The following is a 16997-nucleotide window of genomic DNA, read 5'->3' on the forward strand; positions in this document are numbered from 1 at the left end:
AAGATGCGGCCGATAAAGCCAATACGTGGTAGCACAACGATAACCCACTTGAAGAGTTGGTTTTTCTTTTGCGCGCCTAGTGTAGGCCACTATGGAATGTTTGTCTTCTATGACCTGCTGGTTCTTTGCTGGCATTTCTCTCCAGCAAATCTCTTCCATCTACTGCATCGCCACCAAAGGTTCAGCTGGAAGGCCATGTAGGACGGCGTTCTTCCAATAATCAGGGATAAGTGATGGTGCCACTGTGCGACTGAACTGCCGATATTGATCTTCAGATTAGCCACCACACTGACTCTCATTCAGTATCAAGATTGATGGTTATGTACAGTGGTATAGCATGATCCAGGTCGGCTATCCACAGAATTTGTCGGTAGCCTACCTTATCTTCGACGCAATTCATGCTGATGATCAATCTCCCGTATAGCATGGTAATGTACGACACAGGATCGATAGACCCAGTTTTACCGGTGAGGAACTGTGTGGACTGCGGTAGTAATACCCTCTTTCAAACCGCAAAATTTCGAACCTTCTTCCGGCAGCTCGATGTGAAACCCGTGGGAGGTTACAGCACTGGTGCCACGGCGGTGTCCTTGCGCAAGTCAGAAGCTGTCAGTTGCACGGTAAACTGTGAGACCGCCCGTCTAGCAGAGCTCACCTCGTCGGAGCATTATATCATTTGCATTATCCACTTCCCAGAGGTGTTCCGAATTACACCCATGGACAACATAATGGGGATGAAAGTTGGCCACTCACGGTCTGCGGTTGACGGGGTTCCTACATTCTGGTCATAGTTTTATAGCGGACAGCTAGCCGAGATGGCTTTTTTTCTTCTACTTTATCCTAGGCTCAGAGTACCGGGCTGAGCTGACCTTGGGTGAAGCGGATGGGTTCAAGGTGGTCGGTGATATTAAGTGGACCGACCTCAATCGTAATGCGAGCATCCCCTCCCCAAATACGGGGTGGACTTCGTGAGTCTCGACATCAACAGGCGGCATGCCCTCGCGACTGGTAACTACAGCACTGGGATTGGGATGGCCTGCCCGCACCATTTGCTGCTGGTCTGATTGCCTCAGTACAGGAACGGCCTTTCTTCAGACACCTGATACACACTTCCGCGAGTGTTGTTCCATCTAGGCGAGTAACCGGGGCAGCCATGAATCCGTCAGGCAAAACTTACGATACCCACGGAGCCTCTTGAGAATCCAACGCGAGAAGGGCGTGGCGTGTGGCCGGTGGAGTCTCCCTTACTGAAAGCATATTATATCTTCTGGAATGGCCTGGATCTTCGGGTGGTATTTGCCACAGCGGCGGCACTTTTCATCTCTTAGATGACTCTTGGGATACGCTGGCCGTGCCGATTACACCACAATTGTTGAGATGACCATATCGACGATACAATATGTGTGACCTTGCGGGTACACATATGTAATCAGTAATCCACTGGGTGCTGCGTGTTGGCATATCCTGGACGGGAAAGAGTCTGCACTAACGAGCTGCGATTAGGACGGATGACTATAAATAGGTGTCGGTCGTCGAAAGCTGCATCACTTTCCGAGGTTCAAAAACTGGTTACACAGCAGGTAAACAAGAAACCAACTGCTGCGGAAGCTGGAACGCAAGGGGAGACACAGCCTTATCTCGTGCAGCCCGAGATGCATACGCGACTTCCGGCGGTGTGAAGATTGCCATGTTATTGGGGATGAGATGTCACATTCCGCCATCGCAAAATTTTCTTCTTGTCGGGTAGTAGCTTACCTAAGTTAACATACTGTGAACTGTTCTCGTAGTGATTGGATGGACACATAGAGCATGAGGTGAAAGATAAGAAGCGAAGAAGTAAGACGGAACCGTAAGGAGTGTCATTCCACGGTATTGGATATGCTCTTGAATGTTTCTAGGCTCGGCTGCTTGAAGTAGAGCACAAATACTAGTCATCATCACTGTGAAAGAATACGAAGAGTCTCAATACAATCAATCTCTGATTAGCTTTATATGCCTTTGATGCCTCATGAAAGTTGAAGGTTTTTCCCAAGTAATATATACGGTAAGGTACCGTCTCGTAATCACTCACCGGTAGTCGCAACTGATGGCCGCGGTGGTGGAAACGTGGCCAGGCCCTAAGATCCGACTGGACAAAGATCTCCCGTCAGCATCCCTGCATCTCCTGCTGCTTAGTGCGCTGATCTATCTGTGACGTGTCCAGCAAAAGGGTTGTTAGTACGTCACAAAGAACAGTACCCGAAAGTAAGATTGCGTTTGGAATCGGTCATACTTCGATTAACCGGAAAAGTCAACCACAAGTCCCAAGCATATATCTCCGGGAAAGATAAAACCAAGGAGGGCACAAATAACGGTTTCGTAATGAAACCTTTAACAACCACGATATTGACATCTGGGTATGTGCTACAGAGGCCTTACATCGACAGTACACGGATACCAGCGAAAGAAAAGGGAAAAAAAGGTTCGATCGGCAAGGAAGTATGGAGATGATCTGTCGTTGTCAATTCGCGCCCCGCTGGATCGACATACGCTTGCGGCTCATGGGTTCGATGGGGGTTTGATCTCTCATTTTCTAGTGCGCCCTTAAACCAAAGCAATCGCAGAGAGATCTAGTTCCGATACTAGTGACTATGCCTTAAGACTACAAAGAACAAGTACAAAGAACGAAGAAAATCCCCACGAACCAAGCAAGTTCTATTTTCAATTCTCATGAGTCGTAGACTAAAAACAAGCGTGTGCGTGATCCCGAAATGAATTTGATGATCAGACGTAGAGAAGCGCCAAAGCAGCACCAATCAGAGCCACAAGCCCTTGAGGAGCGTTGAATGTAGTTGAAGCCGCGCCCGTGGATAGCTGAGCGGTAGTCGTGGCGGCAGTGCTGTTCGACCTCGAGGTAGAAGACGCGGACGTGGCGAGCGTAGTACCCGTAGAAGAGGATGAAGACGTGGAGGTAGACGTAGTCGATTCTGTAGAAAAATCACACTTCGGTCAGTGAGGTCGCCGTGCCACAATAACGAAAAGACATCTTGCCTGAAGATGAAGATAGAGGACTGCTCGACGAGGTAGTTGTCGAAGACACCGCAGTCGTAGGGGTGACTGTGGTGGATTCGGTTTCACTGGATGTCGAAGAGGAGGAGGTAGAAGAAGAGGAAGAGGAAGAAGATGTAGTGGAAGTGGAAGAAGATGACAAGGAAGTAGTACCATCGCTTGAAGCACCCTTTTCGACAGTAAAAGTCGGGCTCACAGCGAGCTCGCCCGACGAGTCGATGATCTCGATTTCATAGTCAGACCTAGGATGGAAAATAGGAAGTTAGTAGTGTTCCCACTTCCAACTGTCGGTGAGTTCACACGGTCTAGAGTACGCACCCGTTGGAAATGCTAGGGTTGGGCTGGGTAGTGTATTCCCCAGTGGAAGTCTTTACGTTGTCCGCCAGCTTGGTTTGGAAGGATCCGTCCTGGGTGCGCAAGATGATGCTGATCACTGACGGATCGTTGGCATCGCTGGTGAACTTGATGGTCTTGGGAGTGGAGAAATCCCATTCAGTGCCTGAGGTGGGCTCGGTGATGGTGATGGCCAAAGCCGAAGAGATGAGGCTCAGCGAGGCGGCGGTGATAGCGAAGCGCATGTTGATACGACCTGAATTACTACTACAGAGGATACTAGTAGCTAGGAAGTAGTAGTGTCATATGCCCTACCGGGACATTTGCCTGCTATATATATATATATATAGATATATAACATCTTTGAGAAGGGTTCCCTTTGACGGGATCGTATAACGACACCGGGTATACTCCTCTGTACTGAATCACTCAGCAGCCTTTGGCTGAAGCCCAACAGATCGAGATCAGGCTGATTGTCTAGACCGCACACTGAACCAGCAATACGAGATGATCATCAGTATGGGCTGAGCCTCTCGCGGGAAGGGCAAAAAAACGGACCTCAAAGTGTAATCCGAGACATTTCCTACGTTGAGTGACAGCGATCGGGCATGACCGGGATGTATGTCTCTGAAGCAGTGATCTGTCATGGTGTGCTGGATATATCACAATATCGGACCAATGAGAAGCTCCGATACGACTGGCTGTGGGTGCTATTTTCCCTGACAGATAAAGACGCGAGCTGTGAAAGCAAGTTGAAGCCATCTCGTGTCAGCGCAAGGTTGGCACTAGGAGGGATTGGCTGCAAGACGGAAGAGCCGATAAGGGTTTTGGAAAATCGAGGCTGTTAAAGATCCGTACTTCTATTTTTGTAGGCAGTATCTGGCTGTTATTTCATACCCGTTCAATACGGTAAGATGTCCCCATCAAGACAGATTGGCTGGCAGAGTGTATCTATCTGGGACCTGCGGTCATCCTGCAAGCTGGCAGGCTGCTTGTTGTCGTTTGTGGTTGTGGTTGTTCTTCCAAGGGTAACCGAAGCCGAGCCGGTTCCTGTGCGCCCGACCGTCAGGGCAACCCATCAAAGAACAAGAAAGCCCGCAATAGTCGGGAATTCCGAAAGTAATCACCCTCCATTACTACCACCTCGTCTACGCGAAGAGACAATGACAATCTGGTCGCTGTGCTAAAAGGCGTTTAATAAAATTTCATTTAGATCTAGAAGGAACAACACATGTATATTACCGCGATGTCAGGTTGACTAGTAAGAGACAAGACGCCACAATCTATACTTAGTACTCTATTGGTGCATCCAGAGGCATGGTATAGGGTTTCATGTAAAGCCACAGTTTCAAGACAGATGAAAGAGCGTAAGAGGGAACAATGGCCATGGGGGTAATGCGAAACAGGGAAAGACAGGCGATAAACATCAGGAGAGAGGCTCAAGGGACTAGACGAACGCGTAGGACGTGGCCATCGCAACGGTGACCACCAATGTGCTTATCCCCAGCGGCACCCCAAAGAAACAAGTCTCAGACCCCTTGGATTGGATTGGGCTGACGGATGAGGCTGCGGAGCTACTCGGGGTCGCCGATTTAGTCTGATCATCACAGATATCGGTGCTGTCCTTCAGGCTGTCTGTGGGATAGTACACGCGCGGACCCCCGTCCGAGCTCAGATCCACTGCCAGATTCCCGCTGGAATCCGTGACATAGGTCTTGCAAGATAAGATCTCGGTCACATTCTGTTTGGATTGGAATCCGGTCTCGTCTGAGCCCAATGTAATTTTCGTGGTGGCTTTGCTGGCTGGCTTGGCTCCCAAATTGGATACGACGCTCACGACCTGATTGCCTGCAAACCCCTTGCGCGTGGCCAGAATGTGGGTAGAATTGTAAATGGGAGCTGACAGGTACGAGAGGTAATCGCTTCCAGATTGCGAATTTTGCGTGTACTGCTCACCATCTCCGCTAGCATATGATCGAAGGCGGTTCAGTGATCGGACGAGGGTGGGGAGGGAAGTCGAGCGCATCGTGTAGTTGGTCAGCCAGAGAGCCTCGCGGTTGACCGGATTGTAGGACCCAGTCAGATGTTGTTCCTCGCCGTAATAGACTGTATTTTGATCATCAGTGGTGTCTGAGAAATCCTGCCTCCTATGGGGAGTGGGGATGGGAACATACGGATGGGGATCCCGTCCGCCAGCATACTGCTGGTCAGAATATTGCGCGCCAGCTGCTCATGAGTAGAAAAAGTAAATCAATGTTCAGTGTTGAGATAGGAATAGCGGCTAGACTTACCGATATATCCGACGTGTATGAACCGAAGCGCGGAACATCCTGGTTAGCAGTGAACGTCCCCAGAGCCAGGACATCCTGTATATGGTCAGTTTGGAGGTACATTCCTCTTTGGAGCATGTCCTACCTCGCACTGCCCCTTGGTATAGCTGATAGACTCGGTAATGGTGCTCAGGTTCCCGTTGGTTGTGTTGAAGGCGTCGGTGAGAATGTAGTACCTGAGAAGGTTAACACGACTCAAACTACTTATCACGATGCGGTACTCACAAGGGATAGTTTAATAGCCCATTCAAGCTTGGCTGCAGAGGGCAAACATCAGCTGCATCGGCCGTAGCACCTTCACCGACAGTGAAAACCCCCGATGATTTGGTGAAGTTGGAGAAGAAGTCGGGGGCGATGTTTAGGACACTGTCGATACGCAGTCCGTCAACTAGAAACCAGAGACAGGTTAATCAATATGCCAGAAGAGATAAGAAATAAATCTTACTCGAATAGTTCGAGACCAACTCCGATATCCAGGAGCCCAGAATATTCTGAACCTGCTCGTCCTCATTTCGCAGATCGGGGAGCGATACGACGGTGTCTCCCATCCAGCACTTAGAATGACATTAGCGAAACTTCCAGGGGTAATATGTCACGATGCACGCTTACATCCAGAACACATGTCTCATTTGTGGGGTCACTGGAGAGGAGTTTGAAGTTATGGAAATACTTCTCATCATCGAAAGGATTAAAAGTGCTGTAATCGACGGTGCTAGAATTTCCCGCCCAGGCCATATCACCAACCACGATGTCAAGCATCAAGTACTGGGTTTCGCATGGTCAACGTCGTTCTCAAGGAAACATGGGATATCGACTTACCATGCCACGATCGTGCAAGGCAGAAGACAAGGCTTGAAGCTCCTTGGGAGTGCCGAAGTGGGAGTTGATGGAATACAGGTCATTGGGCCAATATCCATGGTATGCTATTAACTGTTAACATGTTGAATTATCTACCTACCAAGCTACAGAAATATATCATGTATATAACAATGTACAAAACATTGAAGATGGTTTATGAAGGTTTCGAATTGCCATACCTGAGAGATCTGCTGTTTGGGCGGAAATCTGGGTTTGCGCCGGAGAGATCCATATCTGGAGACTTGAATATGAGAAGAGTTGCAGAAAGTGTGAGGAACACTACTCTGTAGTGCTAAACCTACCGCATCGAAGCCGAGATCCTGGATGTAGTCCAGCTTGTTGATGATGCCCTGAAAAGAACCTCCGCAGTAGTTCCCCTGTGCTGCATCACAAGCAGCGGTGGTTGAGTTATCTGATCGAGCAAAGCGATCGGTCACGATTTGATAGATAGAGCGACCGATCCATTGGTCTCTGGAAGCCGCATTAACCGTGGAGGTTTCCAGAGTTACCACCAGCAACGAGATGATCCACCACCCGTCCATGGTTGGTGGCGTTTGCATGAGCAGATGAAAGAAGGCAAGGAGAGTAGTTTCAGTGGTGGAATAATTAGCTAGAAAGAGGTGAGAGAAATGCCTTGATGATTATGACCTGCGTAACCTTCTGTTGAGCATGTTCATATACGATGCGGACACATACATCCTTTGTGTCTGTTCAGGGCACAAAAAGATGATTACCGACCAGTGAACAAGTCAACAGTGACAATGCCGATGTATCCTGACTGTACTGAAACTTACGTGACAACGTAACGGGTAAATACGTATTGGGTATTGGGTATTGGTACTTTTCGGACCCTGACAGATAGACATCTTAACTTCCATTTACTGACCAGCAAATCTGACATCTAACTCACGGCCCGTTCGCCAGGTGGTTGGTTCCTACTAGTTCCTGTCACTTTCACCCGATCGGCAGGCTTTGCTGGCCCGGGAAAGAGAGAGAGTGTGTGAACAGACTCTCAGAAAAAGCGCGAGCCAAACCTTAAAACTTCCCGTTATTTTTCTTTTATTTTTTCTCCTTAATTCCCGTCGGAACCTTTGCTCTGCTCCACTTCTCTCCCCTTATCGGCCTTCGTATCCCGAAAAGATAGTCTATCCCACTCACTTTTCCCTCCTTGGCTCGCTTCCACTATCTCGGATAGGTCATCCTCTCGCGATGACGTGTCTCTGCTGTTTTCGCCCTTCTGGGTTCACGGAATCTGCAAGTTCTGCTCGCCCCATCGGGCATATGTCACTGTCAGGTTGATGGGGTTCGTCTATCTCCGATCCCCGTGGCCCGGGATATATCACTGGCTCTTCAAACTTCGTCCTTGCAGGAGGTTCCCGAGCTGATGAGAAACATCATGACACTGCATATGCCAGGTCGAAGGCTGCTACTATCCATAGTAAACCATAGCTTTCCTCCACTCTTGTCCTCCCCAACACCGCGACGGATCCTTCCACCCCCATGGGTTCTTGATTCTGTGTGAGCTGTCGGGTGGATTTACCCCCACCACCGTTGAGAAGGCATCATCATGACCCACTTTGGCTGCTCGCTCAGCCTCTCGACCGCCTCGGAAAACCCATATCAATGCATGTCAGACTGGTGCCGGATGAGACATGAGCCTGCCAGTGTTGGGCCTGGAACCTCGTCTTGGGGCCCGAGCAAGGTGGCGTGGCGTGTTACAAGCTGAATTGGCTTTCAAACGACTCAAATAGACTCGCTGGTCGGGATACCTACACCGTCCATGTCCACCAAATGTGGCGTGTATGTCAGCCCCAAGAAGTATCGGCAAAATTTAGGCCTGTTCGAGCGCCTCACCCAAGTGTCAGTGCACAGAGGAGGCTGTACGGGACATTGCGTTATCGCGCCGGGGTAATGCACTAATCTATGACATGCTTTCCCTGCCCATCAGTGATACCCTATGAATCTCTGCAGTCTCTGGGTTCATGGGATATCCTTTCTTTCTGGGCATGCACTGTCCTGTTGTTGTTACTGCTTGTTTGACTTCCTTTTTTTCTTTCTGCAGTTGAGGCCCCCCCAGCGCGCTTGGTGGATGTCACTATAGTGGCATTCACTTGTGCAGAATGAAGCTGTTCATAGTTATTTATCGTTATGTCTTCACTATCGCATTATTGAGCCGCATTGCACAATCTCTGCCACATCTTCCTGAGGAGGTAGATTGGAATCTGAACCAAAATGAAACCGCTACGAACCCTCTCGACTACTCGGGTCAGTGGGATGGTCACTCATACACTCCTTCTCCGGATAACTGGCGTTTCCCATTCTACACGATATTCCTCGATAGATTTGTCAACGGCGATCCCAGCAACGATGATGCGAATGGTACACAGTGGGAACACATACTGACTTCCAATCAATTCCGTCATGGCGGAGATGTTCTTGGCTTGGTCGATGCGTTCGATTATCTTCAGGGCATGGGAATTAAGGTGAGTTTGCTGCCTCGCATAGGTGACAGAACTTTAGAGACTGACCTGATTGCCTTTGCTAGGGTGTTTATCTCGCCGGAACGCCGTACATTAACTTTCCCTGGGGTGCCGACGGATATTCCCCGCTGGACCTAACCCTGATGGACCATCACTATGGTACAATCGACGACTGGCGCACAATGATATCCGAGGCCCACCAGAGGGGGATATATGTTCTCTTCGATAACACCTTTGGGACGTATGTGTGATTACCTGTGCCCCATATCGGAGCGTACAATGCTGACCGCGGGGAAACAGAATGGGCGATCTTATTGGTTTCCAGGGCTACTTGAACAGGTCCGCGCCGATCAATCCCAGCGAATACGACTACGTATGGAAATACGATCGTCAATATTGGGATTTCAAACCCGGGAATGAAATCGAATCACAGTGTCCCTGGGAGTATCCAAGATTCTGGGACGATGACGGGACTGGCTTGACCACAACCACACTTGGCGCTTCATGCCGTGACAGTGAATTCGACCAAGTAGACCTCTCCCCAATTCATTGCATTGGCTATCACTGACTATATACTGCAGTATGGAGAAGTAGCTGCTTTTGGGAACTACACCGAATGGGAAGGGCAGATTGCCAAATTCGCCTTTGTGCAAGATCGTCTGCGCTCATGGCGGCCTGACGTCTTGGCGAAGATCAAACACTTCTCCTGTCTGACCATCACCATGCTTGACATCGATGGGTTCCGCGTCGATAAGGCTCTTCAGGTGACCCTGGATCAACTGGGCGAGTGGTCCGAGTCAGTGCGTGATTGCGCCCAGCAAGTGGGTAAAGACAACTTCTACATCCCTGGGGAGATTGTCTCAGGGAATGCCTTTGGATCGTTGTATATTGGTCGCGGCCGCCAGACGAATCAGACCATCTCCAATATCACCGAGGCCTTTATGATGACGAACAAGACGGACAAGGCCACCGAGGATCTCTTTCTCAGACCTACATCGCAATCCGCCTTGGACGGGGCTGCGTTTCACTACACGCTATACCGAGGATTGAGTCGGTTTTTAGGGTCAGTTGTCCCGCTCATCCCCTGAAAAGCTCCTTTCATCCATACTAATGTGCTCATATTTAGCCTGGATGGTATCTACGCCGCCGAGGGTGATCCGCCAGTAAATTTCATCGAGACTTGGAATGGCCTCGTGGAGACTAACGACATGATCAACATCAATACTGGAAAGTTCGACCCGCGCCACCTGTTTGGTGTCACGAATCAGGACGTTTTTCGGTGGCCAGCCATCGCCAACGGTACCCATAAGCAGAATTTGGGGCTGTACATCGCATCGTTACTCATGCCAGGAATCCCCATTCTCTCCTGGGGCGAGGAACAGGATTTCTACATTCTGGACAACCAGGCTGACAATTATAGTATGTAATTCGCGTCCTCAACCCCTTTTCTTCACTAACACTTTATAGTCTTCGGTCGCGGCCCCATGTCATCTGCTCAAGCATGGCAGCTTCACGGATGCTACAAGCTCGGGGCATCCAAATATGTCAACTTCCCGCTCGACCGCGCCCTGACTGGATGCGGTGATGATTCCGTTAGCCTTGACCATCGGGATCCTTCCCATCCTGTTCGTGGTCTTATCAAAATGATGTTTGAGATGCGACAGAACTACCCCGTTCTGAATGATGGCTGGTACCTTCAACAATTGTCCAACCATACCTTCGACATCTACCTTCCCGGCAGTAATGGAACTCCAACTGAGACGGGAATGTGGAGTGTGATGAGGTCCCGCTTTACAGACCTACAAAACTTCGATGGTCAGGGTCAGGGTAACCAGAGTGTTTGGCTAGTGTATTCGAACGACAACAAGACGGTTGATCACCAGTTCAACTGCAGTAGTAAGGATGCCCTGATATCGCCATTTTCTGCAGGAACCACGGTGAAGAACCTGTTCTATCCGTTTGACGAATATACTCTCATTAACAGCTCGGTGACGCTTGGGTAAAAATTTACCACCAAAGAGTTAAATTGACTTCGCTAACCATCAGTAGATTTGAAGGATCAGAACTCCCCAATGGATGTTATCCTCAACTGACGATGCCGGCCTGGGGTTTTAAAGCCTTTGTCCCCAAGGCTAAATTTGTGAAGCCTTCGCCATACATAACACGCTTCAGCCCGGGGCACGATGCGCGGTTTATCTCCCAGGGAAACGATGGGGAGACCATACAAATTGGCTTCGAGTTCTCCCAGGAGATGAATTGCAGCCAAATCACCGATTCGCTGACGGTGACGTCTAAAGCACTCAATGACGAGAGTGCTCGGATCGACACAAATTCAGTCTCATGCAGTTCATTTGCTGAGACACAAGTAGCGACATTTCCTGGTGCCCTTACTAGCGTCTTCGGCTACCAGGTCAATTTGACCAACGTTTATCCTGGAGTCCACAGGATCACTGTTAGCAACGTGACTACTACAGAGGGAAACCAATCAACCAACGTAAGTATACACTTCCTCTATGCCGCTGCATAAAGCTACAATGCTAAGTAATTGGGGCAGTCCGTGGATCACTTCATGTTTCGCATCGGAGAGACGAACAATCCCATGGTGTGGCCGCAACTGGCCAACTACAGCCGGACTCTGCTATTTGACACTCCATCCCCTGCAACGGAACCCTTGTCTGTAAGGCCACAGGCCCCAGGTGCAGATATGTGGCGCTACTCGCTCGACTTCGGGGCTAATTTCAGTCCCTGGATGACATATACCGGGTTCAATACGTCCATCCCGGGTAAGAATTGGACCGGGACTGCGAAGCAAGCGTGGGATGGAGAGCACATCATCGCCCAGTATTGGAGCAAGCTCACTGGGAGTAGCGACCACTGGCAGCATGGAGACTCCCAATGGCAATACAAACCACCTCGTCGCTTTCCCAACCTCTTTATTGAGGGTGAATTTAATCAGTTCGGATACGACGCTGGCTACTCCAACACGATGAGCCTCAGCAACGTCACTGGCGATTGGGAGATCCACTTCATGGGCGAATGGCCCGTACAAGTCGCATTCAATGCCTGGGGAATCAATGAAGATGGCCTGCCCGATCAGACACAAGTCTACGGGGATATCGACGGCGACAACGTCCTGGATCAAGTTCCCCCCGTCACGCTTCTGAGCAATGTGTTCAATGTCACCATCCCACCCCCCTCGCCTTATCTAGCTTTTAAGCTTTCGGTGAATGACGGCGATCTGAGGGTCTACGCCACACCCACCGGATCGAGATGGGTACAGCTAGCTCTCTTCATCTTGCTAGCTGTCATACCTGTCGCCACAGCTGTCGGGGCAGTGTTCATTTACCTCAAGGCTTTTTACCAGGTCAAGTTCAATCAAGTCGGCGTCACGGAGAAGACTTCGACGTTTGCACCGATTCTGGAAGCCCTTATGAAGATAACCCGGTCTTATAACGAAAAGGAAGCCAGCCCGGAAGAGACTCAGCATTCCGTGAGCCCGTCAGTCCTTCCCACTGGAAGCGCCATTGGAGCCATTGTTAACACCCCACGACGCACTGTCCTTATTGCCACCATGGAATACGATATTGAAGATTGGGCCATCAAGATCAAAATCGGTGGACTAGGTGTGATGGCTCAATTAATGGGCAAGAACCTTACCCATCAGGACCTCATATGGGTGGTTCCCTGTGTTGGAGGCGTGGACTACCCTAGGGATGACCCGCGTGAACCCATGGTGGTGACGGTCCTTGGGACAACATACCATGTTGATGTTCAGTACCATCGGCTGCATAATATAACATACGTCCTGCTGGATGCGCCTGTGTTTCGAGCCCAATCGAAGTCGGACCCGTATCCTGCCCGGATGGACGACCTCAATTCCGCCATTTTCTACTCGGCCTGGAACCAATGCATTGCTGAAGCCATCAAGCGGTTCCCGCAAATTGACCTCTACCATATCAACGATTACCATGGTGCAGCAGCTCCACTCTATCTCCTACCTCGAACAATTCCATGCTGCCTGTCTCTGCATAACGCGGAATTTCAAGGCTTGTGGCCAATGCGAAACCCCCAGCAAATACAAGAGGTCTGCCGAGTGTTCAATCTGGATCAGGCAGTAGTCAAGAAATACGTCCAGTTCGGCGACGTGTTCAATCTCCTTCACTGCGCCGCGAACTACCTGAAAATACACCAGAACGGATTCGGGGCAGTGGGTGTCTCGAAGAAATACGGCAAGCGATCGTACGCCAGGTATCCCATTTTCTGGGGTCTCAAGAGCGTTGGAGCCTTGCCTAATCCTGACCCGTCCGACTTGGCAGACTGGGACAGCAATGCGAGCAAACAGCCCGAGGAGGTCACCATCGATTTGGAGTTCGAGGCCAGCCGTGGCGCACTGAAAAAACAAGCACAGGAGTGGGCAGGGCTGAAGGTTGACCCCGACGCTCAGTTATTTGTCTTTGTCGGGCGCTGGTCCATGCAAAAGGGCGTTGACCTTATCGCGGACATATTCCCCTCTGTTTTGGATGCTCACCCGAAGGTACAGTTGATGTGCATCGGACCAGTCATCGATCTCTATGGGAGGTTTGCGGCTTTAAAGCTGAACCGTTTGATGGAACTCTATCCAGGGCGTGTCTATTCCAAGCCAGAATTTACTGCACTACCTCCCTTCATCTTCAGTGGCGCTGAATTTGCATTGATTCCATCGCGGGATGAACCGTTTGGTCTTGTGGCTGTCGAGTTTGGCCGCAAAGGAGCTTTAGGCGTGGGATCACGGTATGACTATACACAAACGCTGCTACCGGTATCAATGCTGACGTATGTACATCACGTAGGGTCGGTGGCCTTGGACAGATGCCAGGATGGTGGTACACAATGTAAGCTTCTCCATCCTACCAATGACACATGCAGAGGCAGAGTGCTAATGTATTCAAGTGAGTCGATGACAACGAAACATCTCATCCACCAGTTCAAGCTGGCCATCAACGATGCTCTGAGATCATCTCAAGAAACACGCGCTATGATGCGTGCACGGTCAGGCAAGCAGCGGTTCCCGGTGGCGCAGTGGGTCGAGGATTTGGGTATTCTACAAACTACCTCCATCATAAAGCACGCAAAACACTCGAAAAGCCAGGATCGCAATTCTTGGAGGGTATCCGGTGTCAGTACAATGGTTCCCGATAGACCTCGCAACTTTCGGTTCTCATCGAGCTCAAATACCAGTCGCGAACAGAGCCGTTCACGCAGCTCAGACAACTCCGGTCCCCCCAGCAGGCCCATTACTGCAGACGCAAAACAAGCCGTTGCTAGGCCAGGCCACAGCCATGTTGCCTCGTTGCCAGCAAATCTGCCTTCGAACCCCAACATGTTCAATGATTCTGACACTGACAACGAGCCAAGACGCAGAACAATGTCCTCCACCCCCCGCGGAGGTCCTCGCATTGTTTATACTCTTGGCAATGACGACCAAGATCTCGAGAACATGACAAGTGTCACCCAAGATGACTTCAGCCCTCATCTTGCCTCGTATCTGTCGCCATCCGGGGCACCAAGTACTCCCCCAACCTTTGCTAACTCTGGGGCCAGTACCCCCACCCTCGGCGCCGGACCGGACGATGGTCTGCTAGGACGAAGGAACCTAAGCCCGTCGATGATGAGTCTTGTTAGCATCCATGACATCGTCAAGGAGAAACAAGACTACAACCTCCAGAAAGTCAATCCGTTTTTCACAGATGCCAATCATGAGTACGCAGCGAAGTTTGAACGGAAGCTTGCCGGCCTGAACGTCAGAAACTCTGAGGACCAGTTGTGCATTGAGGAATTCATCGAGAAAAGCGAAAAGGACTGGTTCAACCGGTACCGAGATGTCAAACTGGGCAAATCACCTCTCCCATCTCCATCTCCATCTATCTTTCGCTTCAAAGTTCAGGACGCAAGTCGACCACCTACCCCTCCAGTCAATGGACCTGCTGAGGATCCAAACGGAGGGCAATTTCTTCTCCCGAAGGATTACGTTCCTCCTACAGGCTTGAAGCGTTTCATGCTGATCAAGCTGGGCGACTGGCCCTTGTATTCAATTGTGCTTGCTATCGTGAGTTTGAACCTTCCCCAGGCGCAGCCCAAATCAACCACTAACAGCAAAATGCCAGGGCCAAATTCTCGCCTTGAACTCCTATCAGATTACTCTGTTGAACGGCGAGATCGGAGAGACGGCAGAAAAGTTGTACATCCTGGCTTCGATTTACCTCGCGTCCTCAATCATCTGGTGGATGGTTTTCCGGCTTGTTCCATCAGTTTATGTGCTAACCATCCCTTACCTGGTACGTGAACTTGTTTTCATTCACTGCGTAGGCCTTCATTCTAACTGTGTTAAAGTTGTACGGCTTAGCCTTTCTGTTCGTCGGAATCGCGGGCCCCATTGGCAACAGCACCAGCCAGACGTGGCTACAGAATGTGGGCACCGGGCTGTATTCATTTGCATCTTCCAGTGGATCCATCTTTTTCGCCCTGAACTTTGGAGATGAAGGTATGTATATGGACAGCATCTGCCGGCCACATTATCTAACCATTGTGTGTTTAGGCGGGGCGCCTCTCAGCTCCTGGATTTACCGAGCAACGGTGATTCAGGGTAGCCAGCAGCTATGCATCAGTTTCCTGTGGTACTGGGGTAGCTGGATGGCAAGCCTCAACCAAGAGGGCAGTACGCGATTCAGTCTTAGCATAACTGACCCAAACGTGTTGCTCGGGGTCGGCATCGGCCTGGCTTGTGTGCTGTGGCTGTTGGGGGCCTTGGTATTCTTCGGACTCCCTGCATACTATCGGCAAACACCTGGTCGGGTCCCAACCTTCTACCTCTCGCTCTTCCGGCGTCGGGTCATCCTGGTATGTTTCTGTCGGTCTTAATAATACTCGGCCTTTGATATCGGGATCTAACCGACTTTCTTCTAGTGGTTCTTCTACATGGTGTTCATCTCCAACTACTGGCTATCAGCACCGTATGGGCGAAACTGGCTGTACCTCTGGTCCAGCAAGCACGCCAAGGTGTGGCAGATCATTCTCCTAGTCCTTCTCTTCTTTGTCGTGGTGTGGGCAGCTGCGCTCTGGGTATTTCACGTGCTTTCCAAGCGACATGCCTGGTTCATCCCCATTTTTGCCATTGGGCTGGGAGCCCCTCGATGGGCGCAGATTCTATGGGCCACTTCCAACATTGGCACCTATATTCCTTGGGCGGGTGGACCAGTTGCTGGAGCCATTCTCGGACGGGCGCTCTGGTTGTGGCTTGGGGTTCTGGATAGTCTTCAGGGTATTGGTGAGTCTTTCTCTTGATCATCCGTCGGGGCTTTTCTCAACTAACATTAAACCATTCACCTAGGGTTTGGAATGATTCTTCTAAACACCATGACTCGTTTCCATGTCACCTTTACCCTCCTGGCAGCGCAGGTGGTTGGTTCGGTAGCCACCATTCTGGCTCGAGCTACAGCTCCTGATAAGTTGGGGCCAGGCAATGTTTTCCCTGACTTCTCGGCAGGGGTGACCGCCGGGTTGAGCAAAGCGGATTTTTGGGTGTGTCTGCTGTTGATGCTCTCCATCAATGTCATCTGCATCTTTTTCTACCGCAAAGAGCAGCTTTCCAAACCATAGTCGTTGCATATACTGTAGTCTAACTCTTTTGGACCAGTCTCTTGGTTGCAGAGATCTGGTGAGCATTATTTGGAGTAATTGGGGGACTTTTGTCTAGTGTTCATGTTTGGTTCAATTACCGCGGAGATATATAAATTGTACATCTTTTTCTCCGAACGATGTACATGGGAGACTGGGTTTTGGGTATATATTTGAGTAATGTTGGTAGCATACACCCGAATAATAGGATATATATCATATAGAAAGACAGCCATATCCCATCAAATGTTTGTGTCAAGCATCGTATCCAAGTCAAACAATCTTCTTTAGATCA

General features: G+C 50.1%; 4 protein-coding genes across 4 annotated transcripts; 2 read left to right on the forward strand and 2 right to left on the reverse strand.

The window, feature by feature from the left end:
* Positions 1-326: 326 nt before the first annotated feature.
* On the forward strand, positions 327-791 carry BO87DRAFT_461529 (uncharacterized protein; the record flags this gene model as incomplete). The annotated part of the gene is made up of 1 exon (XM_025629095.1): positions 327-791. Exon 1 carries the CDS (start codon positions 399-401, stop codon positions 789-791), a length of 393 nt encoding a protein of 130 aa, XP_025476955.1. The 5' UTR covers positions 327-398.
* Positions 792-2763: 1972 nt separating this feature from the next.
* On the reverse strand, positions 2764-3626 carry BO87DRAFT_315310 (GPI anchored serine-threonine rich family protein; the record flags this gene model as incomplete). The annotated part of the gene is made up of 3 exons (XM_025619688.1): positions 2764-2966; positions 3202-3290; positions 3367-3626. 3 exons carry the CDS (start codon positions 3624-3626, stop codon positions 2764-2766), a joined length of 552 nt encoding a protein of 183 aa, XP_025476956.1.
* Positions 3627-4722: 1096 nt separating this feature from the next.
* On the reverse strand, positions 4723-7111 carry BO87DRAFT_365078 (alpha-amylase; the record flags this gene model as incomplete). Its single annotated transcript, XM_025621781.1, has 10 exons — positions 4723-5487; positions 5556-5607; positions 5673-5747; positions 5797-5887; positions 5937-6099; positions 6157-6265; positions 6321-6476; positions 6531-6634; positions 6749-6803; positions 6872-7111. 10 exons carry the CDS (start codon positions 7109-7111, stop codon positions 4829-4831), a joined length of 1704 nt encoding a protein of 567 aa, XP_025476957.1. The 3' UTR covers positions 4723-4828.
* A 1578-nt stretch (positions 7112-8689) lies between these two features.
* Positions 8690-16866, forward strand: BO87DRAFT_461532 (alpha-1,3-glucan synthase; the record flags this gene model as incomplete). Its single annotated transcript, XM_025629096.1, has 15 exons — positions 8690-9052; positions 9115-9290; positions 9350-9578; positions 9631-10112; positions 10176-10468; positions 10517-11048; positions 11099-11543; positions 11604-13819; positions 13879-13920; positions 13979-15134; positions 15193-15363; positions 15419-15569; positions 15624-15925; positions 15992-16352; positions 16416-16866. 15 exons carry the CDS (start codon positions 8690-8692, stop codon positions 16682-16684), a joined length of 7188 nt encoding a protein of 2395 aa, XP_025476958.1. The 3' UTR covers positions 16685-16866.
* Positions 16867-16997: the final 131 nt, after the last annotated feature.

The sequence above is a fragment of the Aspergillus neoniger genome, assembly GCF_003184625.1.
Source record: "Aspergillus neoniger CBS 115656 unplaced genomic scaffold BO87scaffold_29, whole genome shotgun sequence".
In the NCBI taxonomy this organism is placed as follows: domain Eukaryota; kingdom Fungi; phylum Ascomycota; class Eurotiomycetes; order Eurotiales; family Aspergillaceae; genus Aspergillus; species Aspergillus neoniger.